We start from the raw sequence: 14,409 nt of genomic DNA on the forward strand, positions 1-14,409 counted from the left end.
AAGCTAATGGCAAACAAAAGAAAGCAAGTGTTGCAATACTTATATCAGACAAAGGAGACTTCAAGATAAGGCAGATAAAGAGAGACAAAGAGGGGCAGTATATAATGATCAAAGAGACACCCCATCAAGAAGAAATAACACTTATAAATATCTATGCACCCAACACAGGAGCATCAAAGTTCATAAAGCAACTATTAACAAACCCAAAAGAAGATATTAATAATAACACAATAATAAGGGGACCGCAACACTCCAATCACATCAATGGATAGATGATCCAGACAGAAAATCAACAAGGAAACAGTGGAATTAAATGAAAAGCTAAACCAGTTGGACTTAATAGACATATATAGAACACTCCATCCAAAACCAGCAGAATACACATTCTTCTCAAGTGCACATTCTTAAGGATAGACCATATGTTGGGAAACAAGGCAAGCCTCAATAAATTTAAGAAAACTGAAATGATAACAAGCATCTTTTCCAATCACAATGCTATAAAGCTAGAAATTAATTACAAGAAAAAATCTGAGAAAGGGACAAAGATGTGGAGACTAAACAACATGTTATTGAACAAACAATGGATCATTGAAGAAATTAAAGGAGAAATCAAAAACTATCTGGAGACAAATGAAAATAACATACCATACCAACTCATATGGGATGCAGCAAAAGCCATATTAAGAGGGAAATTCATCGCAATATAAGCACACATTAACAAACAAGAAAAATCCCAAATAAGCAATCACAAATTACACCTAACTGAATTAGAGAAAGAAGAACAAACAAAGCCCAAAGCCAGCAGGAGAGAAATAATAAAAATCAGAGCAGAAATAAATGCCATTGAAACAAAAAAGGCAGTAGAAAGGATGAATGAAACAAAGAGCTGGTTCTTTGAGAAGATAAATAAAATTGACAAACCCCTAGCCAGACTTACAAAGAAAAAAAGAGAGAAAGCTCAGATAAACAAAACCAGAAATGAAAGAGGAGAAATAGCAACAGACACCACAGAAATATAATGGGGGGCTGGCCCAGTGGCGCAGCGGTTAAGTGCGCACGTTCCACTTCGGCAGCCCAGGGTTTGCCGGTTCAGATCCCAGGTGCGGACATGGCAATGCTTGGCACACCATGCTGTGGTAGGCATCCCACATATAAAGTAGAGGAAGATGGGCACGGATGTTAGCTTAGGGCCAGTCTTCTTCAGCAAAAAGAGGAGGATTGGCAGCAGTTAGCTCAGGGCTAATCTTCCTTAAAAAGAAAAGAGAAATACAATGGATTATAAGCAAATACTACGAAAAACTAGATGCCAACAAAATGGATAATTTAGAGGAAACAGATAAATTCTTAGACTCTTACAACCTCCCAAAGCTAAGTCAAAAAGAAACAGACAATCTAAATAGACCAATCACAAGGAAAGAGATTGAAACAGTAATCAAAAGCATCCCAAAGAATAAAACCCCAGGACCAGATGGCTTCCCTGGGGAATTCTACCAAACTTTCAGAGAGGACTTAAGCTATTCAAAAAATTCTTCTCAAGCCATTCCAAAAAAGTAGGGAAGACAGAACACTTCCTAACACATTCTACAAGGCAAACATCACTCTGATACCAAAGCCTGACAAGGACAACACAAAAAAGGAAAACTACAGGCCAATATCTCTGATGAACATAGATGCACAAATCATCAACAAAATTTTGGCAACTCAAATTCAGCAATATATCAAAAGGATCATACATCACAATCAAGTGGGATTCATACAAGGGACACAGGGATGATTCAACATCTGCAAATCAATCAACGTGATACACCACATCGACAAACTGAGGAATAAAAACCACATGATCATCTCAATAGATGCAGAGAAAGCATTTGACAAGATCCAACAGCCACTTATGATAAAAACTCTTAACAAATTGGGGATAGAAGGAAATTACCTCAACATAATAAAGGCCATTATGTGACAAACCCACAGCCAACATCATACTTAATGGGCAAAAACTGAACACCATCCCCCTGAAAAGAGGAACAAGACAAGGATGCCCACTATCACCACTCTTATTCAACATAGTACTGGAGGTTTTGGCCAGAGCAATTAGGCAAGAGAAAGGAATAAAAGGAATCCAAATAGCGAGTGAAGAAGTGAAACTCTTGCTGTTTGCTGACAACATGATCTCATATATAGCAAACTCCAAAGAATCCATTGGAAAACTAATAGAAATAATTAACAACTACAGTAAAGTTTCAGGGTACAGAATCAACTTACAAAAATCAGTTGCTTTTCTATACTCCAATGACAAACTTACAGAAAGAGAACTCAAGAATACAATTCCATTGACAATTGCAACTAAAAGAATAAAGTACCTAGGAATAAATTTAACCAAGGAGGTGAAGGACTTACACAATGAAAACTGTAAGACATTACTGAAGGAAACTAATAATGACATAAAGAGATGGAAAGAGATTCCATGCACATGGATTAGAAGAATAAACATAGTTAAAATGTCCATACTACCCAAACCAATCTACAGATTCAGTGCAATCCCAATCAGAATCCCAATGACATTCTTCATGGAAATAGAACAAAGAATCCTAAAATTCATTTGGGGCAACCAAAGACCCCAAATTGCTAAGGTCTGAGCCAAAAGAACGATGCTGGAAGTATCACAATCCCTCACTTCAAAATGTACTACAAAGCCATAGTGATCAAAACGGCATGGTACTGGTACGAAAACAGGCACCCAGATCAATGGAACAGAACTGAAAGCCCAAAAATAAAACTGGACATATACGGACAGCTAATCTTTGACAAAGCTGCCAAGAACATACACTGGAGAAAAGATAGTCTCTTCAGTAAATGGTGTTGGGAAAACTGGACAGCCACGTGCAAAAGAGTGAAGGTAGACCACTCTCACACCATACACAAAAATAAACTCAAAATGGATCAAACACTTGAAGATAAGTCCTGAAACCATAAAACTCCTGGAAGATAATATAGATGGCACACTCTGACATCGAAATAAAAAGGATCTTTTCAAATACCATGTGTTCTCAGAGAAGGGAAACAAAAAGAAGGGAAAAGAAAAAATAAACAAGTGGGAGTTCATCAGACTAAAGAGCTTCTGCAAGGCAAAAGAAAATAGAATCAAAACAAAGAGACAAGCCACTGACTGGGAGAAAATATTTGCAAATCATATATCTGACAAGGGGTCAATCTCCATAATATACAAGGAACTCACACAACTGAACAATAAGAAAACAAATAACCAGATCAAAAAATGAACAGAGGATACGAACAGACATTTTTCCAAAGAAGATACGCAGATGTCCAGTAAACACATGAAAAGATGTTCAACATCACTAAGCATCAGGGAAATGCAAATCAAAAGTACACTAAGATACCACCTTACACCTGTTGAAATGGCTATAATCACTAAGACTAAAAATACCAAAAGTTGGAGAGGGTGTGGAGAAAAGGGAACCCTCATACACTGCTGGTTGGAATGCAAACTGGTGCAGCCACTATGAAAAACAATATGGAGATTCCTCAAAAAACCAAAATAGAACTACCATACAATCCAGCAATCCCACTACTGGGTATCTACCCAAATAATTTAAAATCAACAATCCAAAGTAACATACGTACCCCTATGTTCATTGCAGCACTATTCACAATAGCCAAGACGTGGAAACAACCCAAGTGCCCATTGACTGATGATTAGATAAAGAAGATGTGGTATATATATACAATGGAATACTACTCAGCCATAAAAAAGAGAAATTCATCCCATTTGCAACAACATGGAAGGACCTGGAGGGAATTACACTAAGTGAAATAAGCCAGACTGAGAAAGACAAACCCCATTGGGCCAGCCCTGTGTCTGAGTGGTTAAGTTCGCGAGCTCCACTTTGGCAGCCCAGGGTTTCGTGGGTTCAGATCCTGGGTGTGGACATGGCACCGCTCATCAAGCCATGCTGAGGCGGCATCTCACATGCCACAACTAGAAGGACCCACAACTAAAAATACACAACTATGTACCAGGGGCCTTTGGGGAAAAAAAGGAAAAATAAAATCTTAAAAAAAAAAAGACAAACACCAGATGATTTCATTCATATGTGGAATATGAACAAAACATGGACAAAGAAAACAGTTCAGTGGTTACCAGGGGAAGAAGGGTGGGGGTGGGGGTGGGCACAGGGGGTGAAGAGGAGGACTTATGTGATAACAGTCAAGAAATCATGCACAACTGATATCTCACATTGATGTAAACTTATGAACTCAATTAAAAGTTAAAAAAAAAAGATAAGGTGACATTATTGAGCCAACCTGAGGACTAGCCCGGAAGTCAGTCTTCACCACGGAAGACAGCACTCCGGAGAAGCGTGGTTCACGGTGTGGTCATACACTATTTCAGAACAAAGAACATACATCAAGCATGACAGGAACACAGTTTTGTTTCCTCAAAGACACAAGCAGATGTTCCGCAGTTGGCACACACATGTGCAGTTAGCTAAACGTGCAGTGAGGCACGAACACAGCAGGTCAAATGGACCTTGGTTTTCTGGAAGAAAAGCTTATCTTCAGAGTACTGGTACTGGCATCAGAGGAAGGGAGACGTTCGTCCCTATCTTTAAGAAGTGCATTCTTTGCTTTGAAAAAATGTTTGAAGCAGATGGACAATGCATGTTTGATGGGCCAGAAGTCAGGCTGCTCTGGCAAAAACAAGTTTTGGGGCAAATCAGGTTTAAACCAGAATGGCTTCCCATATACCCCAATATGTGAAAGTTTATTATTCTTATTATTTTCATCATTACCATGAAAGATATAGCGATGGAGCTGTGTGAAGACTTCTTTTTAGAGAAAGGGAATTAGATCAAAGGTGAAAGATATCCTTGGAGTAAGCTAAGAACTCAGGAGAAATCTGAGAAGAGCCCAGTGGGCCTTGGCTTCCACAATTCTCATATTTAACCATGAAATGGAAATTAGGCGCAGGGCTACGTTTTTTGGTCATAAGCAGATTAGTCAGATTGTCCCAAAGAGTCCACATACTCTTCTTTCTACTCCTTTTAAAATTTCACTGTCTGAAGGAGCTGAGAATTATAACTGCTGAATAAACTTGCCCATTTATTAAATAACGAGTAGAAAGAGTCGAGTTGACTCAGAAAAAAGACAGGAAACATGGTAAATGTGGGAAAGGGCATTACAAAGTTTGCAAAGGAAACCAAATCTCCAAAATACAATGATTTTGCCATACTATTGTAAGTAACTCCGGAGAGACAGCAAGGCACTCCCATGTGAATTCTTTTTTATTTTTTTTTCCCTCTATTCAGAGTTCCATCCAGATGTGGGAGCCTCAAGCAGCTAGTAGAATTTTTTGAAAGAATAATTGAAAAAGTAACCTAAGATTTAAGAGATCAAGAGACAAATACATAAATTGGATATTTATAGTGTGATGTTTATTAAACTAACTTGAAAAACAAGATTCTTTTATTTTAAATGACTCCATTCAATGCATGAAAGGAATGTCCTCAGTAAAACAAAAGTAACATTTCCAAGAATGTCATTTTATTATCTCTCGTTCGGTGTGCATTTTCAGCCTTTGACATCTGTCTTTATCACCATAACCAACACAGAGTTGTTCAAAATAAAGTTTTGACCCAAACTGGACTATGGAGATGCAGACAGGAGTGAAATAAAAGTCAAAACAAGCAAATCAACACCATCAACCAGTAAAAGTGTTTTTCCTGATGTTTATGTATCATATTTACAAAAGTAAAGTTAAACCAATTGGTCACTATGTACACGTGTTAGCAAATATTAGTACTTTACATTACATATATATGTGCATTTGTAATAATCAAGTAAAAAGATAAATTTTAAATAATTTTCATTTATGAAAAATATATAAAATGTGACTGATACTTCAATTTGAGTGCTTGTTCAATACTCAGTGCTTAAAAATATTTGGGAAAAAAAATCCCAAAATATATTCTGATAGAAGTTATTAAAAGTGAAGGAGATAAGGAAACAGTGGATGTAAAATGTGATTTTAATAAGTAGGGGAGGTGAGCAGAATGAAGATACACATCTAGGCAGGAATCACATAGCATATGCCAGATGAAGAATCAGAAATGAAAGGCATACGGTTTTCCCTAAGGTCAATTTCACGTGAAATCGAACAGAACCAAGGTACTTTCAGGATGGAGTACATGAATTTTTTTGGTAATGAGTCCATGCTATCAGCCGACGCAGAATTGACTTCCTCCTAGAGTTTCACAAGGAAACATCCGGGGACATTTACCCCACAGCACGCGACAACGTCAGTTCCCTATTTGGCTTCTCTTAACAGGGCAAGGGCGCAAAATGCCACGTGACGACCTCACACAACTTCGCTAGGTACCCGTCCTTACTGAAGAAACAGGGGACGGCATCAACCATCTTCTAGAGCACAAGCTGAGTTGGAATTCTTGGACCTCGAGTCTCTTCTTTCTCTAAAGACTGAGGTCCCTAGCTAGGGACTGGGACAACTCACCCCAGCGCAGAGGACCCTCAAGTCTTTCTGAGTGTGCTTCCCGGCGCACTCCTGTTGGGGATGGGGCGCGGGGGCCCCGTCCGGCCTGCTATTTGAGGCAAGGGCAGCAGCAACAGCAGAGAGTCCGGCAGGGGTTCTTCTTCTTGTACTGCACCGCCTTGCGCACCTGCACCTTGGCCTGGCCCGTGTAGTCGAGGGTCTTCTGCACGTTGAGCTCGATGGTATCGATGGTGTCGCCCTGCTGCTCCACCAGCCGGGCCATCTGCTTGTAGAGGTCGTGCAAGTCGCGGATGCGGCTCTCCAGCTGCAGTAGCTCGCGGCGGCGACTCTCGATCTCGTTGAGGGCTGCCCGCGCGCCCTTCACGTCGGCCAGCAGGTTCTCGGAGAACACATCCCACTTGCCCTGCTCGAACATGTCCTCGATCTGGTCGCCCGAGACGTCCTTGCCCATGATATCCAGCTGGCGCTGGATGCGGATCTTGCAGTTGTCGCGCTGCTTCATCTCGGCCTGGTTGTACTCGTGCATGGCGCTCTCGAAGGTGCGGGTGAGCGCGCAGTAGTGTGCCCGCCAGATGCGCGCTACGGCCGAGTGCTCGCCGTGCTGGGCCTCAGCCGCCTCGCACTGCGCCTTCATGGCACACAGCTTGCGGTAGATGGCCTCGATCCGGGCCTTGATGGCCTTGGCAATGGAGCTGGTGTCCCGCTTGATGCTGCTGAGGCGCCGCATGGATGTGAGGAAGCGAGCATTCTGCTTTCCCAGCCGCTTCACGTCGGCTATCAACTGCTGGTTTTCATTCTGAAGGTCCTTGACGTCCCGGTACAGGGACTCCAGAAGGTGATCCGTCTCAAACACGATGTCCTCGTGGGGCGCATCAAAGTCATCGTCTTCGCCTGGGAACTGCTGGTCGCACTGCCTGGTTAAGTCCAGAAGTTCTGGGAGCCGGTCCTTCATTTTGCCTGCAAGTTAGAGATACGGAGGTTAAATTCCTCTAGCGAGAGTCAAGTATTTGCATTGCGGGAACTGAAGCTTAAAGAAACGTTAGGCTCAGCACTCCCCGTTCTTCATGCTTGGGCGTAGCTAACAAATGCTCTAAAGGAGCTAAATACTATATGACGTTTTGCTTACAAGTCAAGGGCTAACGTGACAGAGAGGCAGGAACACACTCGTATGTTATAGCCGGTAGGCAGGCATCAATATCACAGGCACCCAGACCTTCACCAGCAATTCAAAATTTTAGATTGCATTGGGAGCCAATCTCTTTTTCTTGCTTTACGTTCTCCAATCATTGCAAATCAAAACAGACAGAAAAAGGAAAAATAAGAAGAAAAGCCTTGCAAAGATAAAGATTTTTAAATAAGGACAATTTACACGGCTTTGGGGCCAACTCTAAGCGTCGCCTATTTCAGCACTTCTAAGAGCCCTCAGTCTTCACACCACAATAACTCTTAAAATAGTTACCATATAAATCATGGTTTAAATTGTTCTCCCTTAAAAATGTTATAAACGTAAAAACATGCTTGAAATAAAACAACAAAATAAAGACAAAGGTCTAATAAGGAAGTATGAAATTTGGAAGCTGAAATTTCCTTGTACTTCTACCCAATATCACTGATACGTCCTTCAATTTGAGCTTGCTCAATACTTAGCGCTTAAAAATATTTGGGAAGAAAATTCCAAAATATATGCTGATGGAAGATATTAAAAGTGAAAAAGATAAGGAAGTAGTTAAGTGTTTAACGCAATTTTAATAAGTAGGTGAGGTGAGTAGAGGGAAAATACACATCTGGCTGGCAATCACATAGCATACGCCAGATGAAGAATCAGAAATGAAAGATGTTCAGTTTTTCCCAAGGGCCCTAGTGGTAAGCATTATTAATGAAACGGCTTTTTAAAAAAATTTTATGTGGAAAATTTCAATCATATACAAGCCTAGTAGCAATAATATAACACACTCCCATTTATCCATCACACAGAAGCAGTATTTGTCCACTGTTAACAGCTTTTTGAAACAAGTTGGCAGCTCAAGTAGAATTTCCATGTTTTTATAAGGCTGGTTCTGATCAGTTCTGTGCTTAGTAAGGAAAAATAATGTTCTCTATGTCCTTATTTTTTCCAGGGAAGTGAAAAAATTTCATTTTTAGTAGCATGTATATATGTCAAAATAATGAGCATATTGCCCTTACACACAAGATTTTGTGGCTAAATTCTCTTTCTACTATATAACTTGAAGAAAAGGAGGGAAAAGCAGTAGTACTTAATGGCCACTCAATCTATCAGAGATCCTGATCTCATATTAAAAGCTTCTCTCAAGTTGAGCTAATTAATTGTACAGCACCACTAATGGAATGCTAACAAGTTGGAGCTTTAGTGATAAGTGGAAAATGGTGAAATACTAACCGTGGACTCTCATCTATCTGCCATGATCATATTTACATAAATTAAGCAAAGTTTTATTCAATGGTGATGATTTTTAATATAAGTTATCCTGCTTAAAATGCCACTTTTGCTGTCTGATGACAAAAATCAATACCAGAACTTCTCAATGATGAGGAAGGTGACTCTTCAAGAAGCATGACCGAGAGGCAGAAAAAGACCCAGCCTGGATCAAAACGATGCTTTCTCTGGCCTGTGTTTCCTGATAGCCAAGTATTTCCTCACTTGGAACAAAATTTAGAGACAAACCACCAGTTGGGGGAAATTGCAACATATGGCAGATAATGGGTTAACATACTTAATATATTAAAACCTCTGGCCAAAAAAAAACCACTTGCCCAAACAAAGAAAATGAAAAGGCAATTCATGTAAGAAGAAATATACATCCTGGAGAACGTAAGAGTAGCTAATATGTATCGGGTGCTTACCGTAATGCCAGGTCTTTCTAGGCACTTTTCATGGGATGCCCACTTTTATCTTCAGATCGACTTCCTGAAGTAGGTATTATCCTGACCTGAGCAGGCCAGCGAGCAGAAGAGATGGAGCACTTCACCCCAGGTCTCCAGCGTGGCCTCATTAACCACTTCACTAAACTTCCTGAGCAAATGTATAAAAGTGAGTCATGAAGGACTTCACTATTAAACCACTAATATTTTTTCTGCCCACTCAGTTGGCAGGAACTGTTTTTTTAATAATAATTTTTAAAAGTTGGGGAAGATTCTGAGAACTCTAAAAAATGCTGGTAGGAGGGCAAATTGACAGAACTTTTCTGGAAGGCAGTTGAACGGTATGTATCAAAACCTTTTAAAATGTGTTTCTGTTTTAAATTTATTCTAATGTACATTTATTCTAAGGAAATATGCAAGGGTGTGTGAAGCTCATTGCTATATTTTCATCAACACATTGTTCTTACAGGAATTCAGAAATAAGCTAAATGCACAATAATAAGGTATTGGCCGCTACACGATCACAGAGTTTAGAAGGCTATCTAATGGGATGAAAAGCATAAATACATACAATCTATCAAATGTAGGTAAAGAGAGGAGACTGTGCAACACTACCACACAGATATCCTGAAACAAAGACTTGAGTAATACACCTCAAACATTAATACTAGTTTTCTTCAAATGGTGGAATTATAAATGGTTTTTAATTACTTCTTTGTGCTTTTCTGTATTTTCCAAATATTTACAATGTCCCTGTAGATTTTATAATTAAATAAAATCCCACAAAACTATAAATATTATTTGTTTAAAGGACTAACTTCTTAAGGTCCTTCTTTAAAACCAATGCATTACAATCAGGTCAACAGCTCATGTGACCAGGGGAAAGTACATTCTAGCTAGGAGGGAGTTGAGCTGTATCTATCTGCTTAAGTTAGCATCCAATATATTCTACTATGCAACAGGTGGATGAGACAGAGAATGGATGCATTTTGATTAACAAGGCAAGAGTAGGTGATAGATGCCTTCCTTGCATCTTGGTCAAGACTTAGGAGGCACTACAATGGAAGGTAACGGGTGGTCAAGGAACAGCGCCACACACCAGAAATCAGGGATCTGCTTGTCGGTCTCCCACTCGTCCTAGACAGGTCTCGTGCTCTGCATTGCTCTCCTAGAGCCATGAAGAAACTATTTAGGGGGAACATCTCATTCATAATATGAAGAGCAAAGCACACTTCAATCACACAGAAACCGGCCTTTGAAGAAGATGTTCAGAGACAGTCATTCCCTCTCAAGACCTAACGACCATAAAGGCCTGTCCTAAATCAGGTGAAGGCCTGCACTCATTTGAAGGCTCAAGCCCATGATTGGCAAGGAGAGAGAAAGGAAGAGTGTGGGGAATTAAAGATTCTCTATGGACGTGGCGACAAGACGGTGGCCTTCATCATGCCTTCCTGCTCATCTTTCCTGGCCCAGCCCAGCCCCAAATGAGTTGGTCCCACTGATCTAGAAGGCCTCCTGGTTGCCAGGGAGCAAGAATAAGGAAAACTACAGCAGAAAGTCAACCAAGAGGCTGCCATTTCTAAGAATGTCCCTGAAAGAATGTCTCTTGCTGCAGTTATACCAAAAGATGTAAGGAGGCACAGAAAGAAGATCAAAATAATCTACACATCCAGTAGCTTGATTGCCTACTATGAGATCCTAAAAAGGGAACCATGGTAAATGAGAAAGGAAAATCAAATAATTCTATTAATCTTTCTGTTTCATTCTGATAAAGAATAATGTAATAAATTTCACTAAATTCCATTCATAAAGTTCTTGGAAGAAATCCTGCTTAGATTCACACAGAGATGAAGAACTCAAAAGAAAATTTACAACCAACTACCAGAAATCTGCTTCTACTTTCTAATTATCTTTTCAGGCATGCTTATCACCTTTCCTGAGAACTACACCCCACAGTGAAGGAAGGGGAAATTGCTTAAGGTTTCTTTCACTGGGCAGTAAGATTTTATGTAAAAGAAAATAAAGGAAGAGAGAGATGATGGTAGCTCAGTGGCTCTCAACCTTAGGAGGCAACAGAATCTTCTGGAGAGCTGCAAACAACACAGATGGCTGGGCCCCTAGAGTTTCTGATTCAGTAGGTCTAGGATGATCTCTAAGTGATTCTATGCACACTCAAATTTGTGACCCGTTCTATAGATACTTAGCATGGCATCTTTTTATTCATAAACATCATGCAGTTCTGGACAACTTACAATAGTTCTCAGCTTGGGGGCAGTCTTGATGAGCAAATAACTGGTAGGGACAGAAAGTGGTAGCTACCAGCCTCTCTCCCCAGTGGAGAGCTGTTGGCTTCCTGAAGCACCACCTTGACTGCTTGGCATGGAGGTTAGATATGAAATCAAGGTCAGCCGAGAACTCACTCACAGCCCAGCAAGGCATAAAAACAATTTATGAAGTCCAAAAGGCAAAGTAACCAAGAATGTTAGAGAATTTACCCCAACTCCTTTACTTTAGGATGGACAAATATAATTGTTGCAGGCACTGACCAAAGGGGAGTATGAGCAACACTGACTGAGCTTTATTATTATGAGATACCCTCAGGTACAGAGAGAATAAATTCCCTAACAGCATTCATGGTGAAAAATGAAGGGCAGAAATACTCTATTAGCTAAATATGCTGGCCACTGGGACCTGGATCCTGCTGCCAAGAACCTAATGTATTTGGCACATAAGATCTTGACACTTTCTGTCATATCAGAAAAGAAATATTCAGACAGCAGGTGTACCTACCACAGAAGATCAATGAGTGGGGCTCATGGCCACATAAATAAGCCATAGGCTGGGTGCTATGAAGAACCACCACCAAAGTCATTGTTCCCTTCCTGTTTCTAGGGGAACCAGCTATAAACACAATGCAGAACTATATTTCTGATCATAAAAGACAGGTCTTGTGTCTACTTACTCTAAGGGGAACAAGAAAAAAATTGTTCATACATAATTATGGGGTAAATTGTACCACTCCCCCTCCCACCAATTCGTATACTGAGCTCATAAGCCCTAACCCCAGTGCCTCAGAATGTAATCGTATTTGGAGATAAGGTCTTTGTTAAAGAGGTAATTAAGTTAAAAGGAGGCCTTCATATAACACATACATTATTATACATTAAGCAATACATACAGTAAACAAATTTGCCCACTTCTAGGAAACAAAACCTTTCCCTGTTTCACAGCCATATGTTAAAGTATTTTTTACAAGTAGTGAGAAAGTTTACACATGGGGGTGCACACTGCAGAGGAGGGCAATGTACAAATCACGTGAGGTTTATTATGGGGATCACCTTATAGACTACAGGAGGGGAACAAGTCCGAAAGCATGGAAGGGTCTTCCCGTCTGTATTTATGACAAAGAAATGCTCTAGACACTGTTCCTCTGTAATGTGAGGTCAGAAAGTTTAGGATTCTTGTTTTAATGGGAACTGAAGTCCACATTTAGACACATACACACACCCACCCACACACACACACAGGCTTTGCATATGGTATTCAGCTACTAGTGAAACTAAACAGATCTTGTGCCAAGATACACAGTCCGAATGAGGAGTCTCGGAGCAGAGAATCTCCCTGACCTCAGTAATGAAGTGCCCATGTTCGGATTTTCAGATTTTATAATCTTTATCCCCTGTGTCCTAATTTGATAGCAATTTTTAAACTATTATTAAAAGAAAATGATAATTACAAATCACAACCTGTCTTTATGCCTAGGTCCACCACTGGTCCATATGGTGCCTTAAGGAGCCTTTGAGTCTGGACCATGTGACATCTTTGTGGAAACGAGAAGAGGGCCCCTTTCTCTGGGTGGGTATAGCCCTGTATCAGGGCACAGAGCCTGGTGAACTAGGCACACGAGAGATTTCTAGCCCCTTGCATCCTTGTGGCCAAGCACCCTTGTGGTGAGCACAACCCGCATAGTTCCATGTGGTCACTCTGAGTTCGCCTTTCTGACCACCTCGTGCAGCCCCTCCTCCCCAACCACCACCACAGACATGTGGCAGGCACCAGAAAGCCCCATAGGGACCTGTCACAATAACTTAGCATTTACTTTCCAGGACACACCAGAGTAACACAACCCTTAAGGGCAATGAGTGTACTTTCTCAAACAGGTTGATTCAGATCCATAAATAATAATTTCACTCAAGTGAGTAAAACCTAGCATTCTGCTCCATTTCTTGATTTAAAAAATAACACATCTAAGAGGGGAAAATCATTCTTTGAACTTCTAAAAATTATAGGCTAAAATAAAAAGATTTCCTGAAAGCTCTTATCTTCTTGCTGTTCTAAAGTTAATTAAAAAAAATAAAATTGATGTTGGATTTTGAAGTGCACTGGGCAAAAATATTTTTTTATTGAGGTATAATTGACATACAAGGTTATATTAGTTTCAGGTGTACAACATAATGATTCGATATTTGTATATAGTAGGAAATGATCACCACAATAAGTCTAGTTAACATCTGTCACCATACAGAGTTACAAAAATTTTTTTCTTGTGAAGAGAACTTTTAAGATCTACTCTCTTAGCAACTTTCAAATATGCAGTACTGTATTATTAAATATAGTCAAAAACACATTTAATTGTTTAATTTCTTGGGGTGCAACTCAAACCGCAATTTGAGAGTTTGAAGAGTGTTAATTGAGATAGATTACAATTATAAAAGTCTGAGGCTAGAAAAAATAATAAAATCAGTCTCTTGTTTGCCCCTTTCAAAAGCAAAAAGCAGGAAGGAGTTTTGCCAAAGCATTTTGAGGGAGTCTGACCTATAAAGAGGAGACAGTCTCCACTTTCCAATCACTCTACTCATTGATGCCCCCTGACACTTTCACTTTTCAGTTCCCTCCATCAGAATTTCCTGCCAACATCTAAACAGAAGAAGGCAGTCCAATGTGCACAGTCAGTCCGCAGCCAGTGGGCAGTCAGAGTTTTACCGAGAGCAAAACGCTCT

At 40.1% G+C, this 14,409-nt stretch overlaps 1 protein-coding gene across 3 annotated transcripts in view; it reads right to left on the reverse strand.

Annotated features, from left to right (window-relative positions):
• Window positions 1-5,433: 5,433 nt before the first annotated feature.
• STX11 (syntaxin 11) overlaps window positions 5,434-14,409 on the reverse strand; it is a 42,478-nt gene continuing 33,502 nt past the window's right edge. For 2 of the 3 annotated variants that reach the window (XM_046670777.1, XM_046670778.1), the window contains one exon: window positions 5,434-7,486. In XM_046670777.1, the coding sequence (XP_046526733.1) occupies window positions 6,618-7,486 (869 nt within the window). In that variant the 3' untranslated portion in view covers window positions 5,434-6,617. Of the gene's footprint in view, window positions 7,487-9,391; window positions 9,561-14,409 lie in introns of all 3 variants that reach the window. The other variant, XM_046670779.1, reaches the window with a different exon arrangement.

This window comes from Equus quagga, chromosome 8 (assembly GCF_021613505.1).
Source record: "Equus quagga isolate Etosha38 chromosome 8, UCLA_HA_Equagga_1.0, whole genome shotgun sequence".
Taxonomy (NCBI): domain Eukaryota; kingdom Metazoa; phylum Chordata; class Mammalia; order Perissodactyla; family Equidae; genus Equus; species Equus quagga.